The following is a 4,337-nucleotide window of genomic DNA, read 5'->3' as shown; positions in this document are numbered from 1 at the left end:
AGCATTCATCCTCGAATGTTGCTAGCACTATTCACTTGAACTTCTTAAGTTTTCTTAGCACTACTCACTTTCTCAAGGGACTCAAAATTTTGGCTAACTCCCTAAATTTTCAAAAATTTCGGCAGAGTCTCCCCTGTAAATTGGACTATCCAAAAAAATATTCATGTCACCAATACCACAACTACACCAACAAACAACTAAATATCCCATAACAGACCATTCATAGGCACCATACACATCTCATAAACTAATTACTTACACTCCGGCAAGGAGGTACTGTAATAACCAACCAAAATTTAAAGCACAACACTTCAGCAAAAGTAAATCACTTTAATGAATTAAATGTACTTTGGCATAAACTAAATTATTTCAACAACTAAGTATAATATAGGAAGGGTATAAACACATGCTAACTTGTATTTAATAAATAAAATATAAACGCCAAGCCAAACCTAGGTTCACATACCTTGTTCCTCAAATAAATAGGGATACTTCTTCCTCATATCTTCCTCAAACTCCCACGTAGCCTCTTTTGAATCATTATTATTCCACAAAACTTTTACCGATGCTATATCTTTTGTTCTTAACTTTCTTAATTGCCTATCGATAATTTCTATAGGTACCTCTTCATAAGTCAAACCTTATTTAATTTCTATGGTATCATCAGGTATTATATGTGACTCATCATGAATGTACTTTCTAAGTATAGACACGTGAAAGACATGATAAATAGAGGACAATTCAATGGGCAACGCTAGTTCATAAGCCATTTCCCCTTCTTTTCTATAATCTCATACAGGACCTCGTAACTCATTTCATTGGTGAAACTTTCAAAAACACCTTGTCACCAACCATGAACTCTAAGTCACGATGCCACTTGTCATAATAGGACTTTTGACGACTCTAAGCCGCTTTTAGTCTTTCTCTAATTAGCTGGACTTTCTCTAAGGCCTCACAAACAAGCTCTGGACCAATCAACGTAACCTCTGTTGGTTCAAACCAACCCACTGGAGACTTACATCTTCGCCCATTCAACGCTTCATAAGGAGCTATACCAATGTTGGCCTGATAGTTGTTATTGTAAGCAAATTCTATAAGTGGAAAGTGATCATCCCAATTACCTCCAAAATCTATAACACATGCTCGCAACATATCTTCGAGAGTCTGAATGGTCCTTTATGCCTGGCCATCGGTCTGTAGATGGAAAGCGGTGCTCAAATTGACCTTGGTACCTAATCTTTTCTGAAATGCCTGCCAAAAATGCGCTGTGAACTAAGGGCCTCTGTCAGATATGATTAAAACTGGAGTACCATGCAATCAGATTATTTCTTTGATGTACAACTGTACATATTGCTCTGCGGAATCTGTCGTCTTTACTGATAGGAAATGCACATACTTTGTCAGTCGGTCTATAATAACCCAAATTGAAACATGCTTATGGTAGGTGCGAGGCAGACATACGACGAAATCCATATTAATCATCTCCCATTTCCACTATGGTATCTCTATATCCCGAGCTAGGCCACCAGGCCTCTGATAAGCGCTCGACTTTGACTTGCTGGCAATTCAAACATTTGGCCACATGATATGCTACTTGCTTCTTCATGCCTTTCCACCAATACAACTCTTTCAAGTCCAGATACATTTTGGTAGCACCTGGTGGATAGAGTACCTCGAGCGGTGAGTTTCTTCCATTATGGCCTTTCTAAGACCATCTACATCAGGCACACATAGCTGATCATTCAACTTCAAAACTCCATTACTTCCTAGAGTGAAAACAATGATTTCTTTATTTCTAAATCTTTCTTTTAACTTCACTAAGTACGAATCTTCGTCTTGCTTGGCCTTAACATGCACAACAAGAGAGGATTGTATTAAGGCATAAGCAGTTATACCTCCTTCTTCGGTCTCATCCAATCTAATTCCATCTTTTGCTAGTTTTTGAATTTCTCGACCCAAAGTTCGCCTTTGTACTGCAAGATGGGTCAAGGCACCCATTGACTTCCTACTAAGTGCATCTGCTACCACATTAGCTTTGCTCTGGTGATAAAGTATATTGATGTCATAATCCTTCAATAGCTCGAGACACCTTTTCTGTCTCAAATTTAACTCTTTCTGCTTGAAAATGTACTGGAGGCTTTTGTGATCTGTAAATACTTCATAATGCTCGCCATATAGGTAGTGTCGCCATATCTTTAATGCAAATACCACTGCTGCAAGCTCCAAGTCGTGTGTAGGGTAGTTCTTCTCATGATTCTTTAACTTCCTAGAAGCATAAGCAATAACTTTTCCATCTTGCATAAGAACACACCCTAGACCAACTCTGGAGGCATCACAATACACTGTGAACCCACCCGAACATGTCGGCAAGGTTAACACAGGTGCAGTGGTCAACCTCTTCTTTAACTCTTGAAAACTCTACTCACAAGCGTCTGACCACTGGAACTTAACTGCTTTCTGGGTCAACTTAGTTAATGGAGCTGCAAGTGAGGGAAATCCCTCTACAAACCTTTTATAGTAGCCAGTTAATCCCCAAGAAACTCCTGATTTTGGTTGGCGTTGTCGGCCTTGGCCAATTCTTGACTGATTCTGTCTTCTGAGGGTCTACCTGTATGCCTTCACTAGATACCACATGGCCTAAGAATGCCACTGACTGCAACCAGAAATCACATTTTGAAAACATGGCATAAAGCTCATTCTCCTTCAAGGTCTGCAAAGCTATCCTGAGGTGTTATGCATGATCTTCTGTGCTCTTAGAGTATACCAAAATATCATCTATAAATATGATAATAAAGGTATCAAGGAATGGCTTGAAAACTTTGTTCATGAGGTCTATGAATGCAGCTGGAGCATTTGTCAACCCGAAGGACATTACTAGAAATTCATAGTGCCCGCAGCGAGTTCTAAAGGCTGTTTTAGATATATCCTCTCATCTGATTCTTAACTAATGGTACCCCTGACCTCAAGTCTATCTTTGAAAAGTACTTTGCACCCTGAAGTTGATCAAATAAATCATCAATCCTTGGAAGTGGGTACTTGTTCTTAATGGTAACTTTATTCAACTACCAATAGTCCACACACATTCTGAGAGACCCATCCTTATTCTTGACAAACAGGACTGGGGCACCCCATGGTGAAACACTCGGCCTGATGAAGCCCTTGTCAAGGAGGTCTTTCAACTGTTCTCTCAACTCATTAAGTTTTGCTGGAGCCATCCTATAAGGAGGTATAAATATGGGCTGAGTGCCTGGAATGAGATCGATGCCAAAGTCTATGATTCTTTCAGGAGAAAGTCCGGGAAGGTCATCTGGGAAAACTTCTGGAAATTGTCTAACAACTGGCACAGACTGAAGAGGTGGTGGTTCTGATTATGGATTAATGATGTGAGGCAAATAGGCGAGACACCCCTTACCGATCATTCATTGTGCCTTAAGGTAAGAAATAAACTTACCTACAAGCGATGATGAACTACCCTTCCACCCTAAGACTTCTTCATTTGGAAATTGGAACCTGACTATCTTGGCACGCCAATCTAACATGGCATATCAGGAAGACAACAAATCCATACCCATGATCACATCAAAAATCCACCATTTCTAACTCTATGAGATTGGCCTCGGTGCTGCGACCTTGGACGGAAACTATACAACCTCTGTAGACTCTTGTGGCTTCCACTGACTCGCCAACTAGAGTAGATACTAGGAATGGCTCACTAAGTTGTTCAGGTTCTACCCGAGGTTAATTGCAAAGTATGGAGTCACGTATGAAAATGTTGAACTTGGATCAATTATGGCATAAGCATTATGTGAGCGGACTAGAAGTATACCTGTAATAACTTCTGCAGATACCTCTTCACTCTGACGATCAAGTGTAGCAAACAAACGAGGTTGTCCCCCTCCCTGAGTAACTCGATTTGCACCTCTGCATGCCCCCATGTCCTGTCTGATTATGAGAACTTTGAGCCTGAGGTGGTGCAACTGTAGTAGCTGAGGAACTAGAAGGACGAGTTGATCCCCCACTGAAATTATGTCGCAACTTTGGGCAGTTGGCCTTTATATGCCCAATGTCTCCGCAATGATAGCAACCATGAAACCTGATCTTGCACTGACCTGAATGTTGTCGCTTAAATGTTCCACAAAGACCTTGTTGTTGTGAATGTTGCTCAGTATGACTCTGGCTATGTGAGGATGATGTCCGAAAATTTTGATTCTGGCGAGACTGGTTTCCATAACTCTGAGTACGTCTGAAGGAAGACCCACCACTTGACTGATGACTAGATTAAGCTGGTGTTAATGACTCTTTATTGAAGGAACCCCTTCCCCCTCCACTGGATGTAC

The 4,337-nt window shown here is 40.7% G+C and overlaps 1 protein-coding gene across 1 annotated transcript; it reads right to left on the bottom strand.

Moving 5' to 3' along the window:
* Positions 1-903: 903 nt before the first annotated feature.
* On the bottom strand, positions 904-3,935 carry LOC138901770 (uncharacterized). Its single transcript, XM_070189559.1, has 6 exons — positions 3,827-3,935; positions 3,452-3,532; positions 3,067-3,364; positions 2,609-2,723; positions 1,657-2,418; positions 904-1,065 (listed from the first exon to the last, which is right to left on the bottom strand). Exons 1-6 carry the CDS (start codon positions 3,933-3,935, stop codon positions 904-906), a joined length of 1,527 nt encoding a protein of 508 aa, XP_070045660.1.
* Positions 3,936-4,337: the final 402 nt, after the last annotated feature.

The sequence above is a fragment of the Nicotiana tomentosiformis genome, chromosome 11 (genome assembly GCF_000390325.3).
Source record: "Nicotiana tomentosiformis chromosome 11, ASM39032v3, whole genome shotgun sequence".
In the NCBI taxonomy this organism is placed as follows: domain Eukaryota; kingdom Viridiplantae; phylum Streptophyta; class Magnoliopsida; order Solanales; family Solanaceae; genus Nicotiana; species Nicotiana tomentosiformis.
The sequence above is the reverse complement of the archived record's forward strand: the minus strand, read 5'-3'. Positions and strand labels throughout refer to the sequence as shown.

Bases quoted from the DNA above. Each gene is read 5' to 3' on its own strand.
- LOC138901770 (XM_070189559.1), bottom strand. From the start codon at position 3,935: ATGGGGGCATGCAGAGGTGCAAATCGAGTTACTCAGGGAGGGGGACAA. The intron at 2,724-3,066 runs GTAGTTGAATAA...ATAACACCTCAG, and splicing joins AGAATGTGTGTGGACTATTG to GATAGCTTTGCAGACCTTGA. The intron at 1,066-1,656 runs GTGCTACCAAAA...AACAACTATCAG, and splicing joins CGAGGTACTCTATCCACCAG to GCCAACATTGGTATAGCTCC.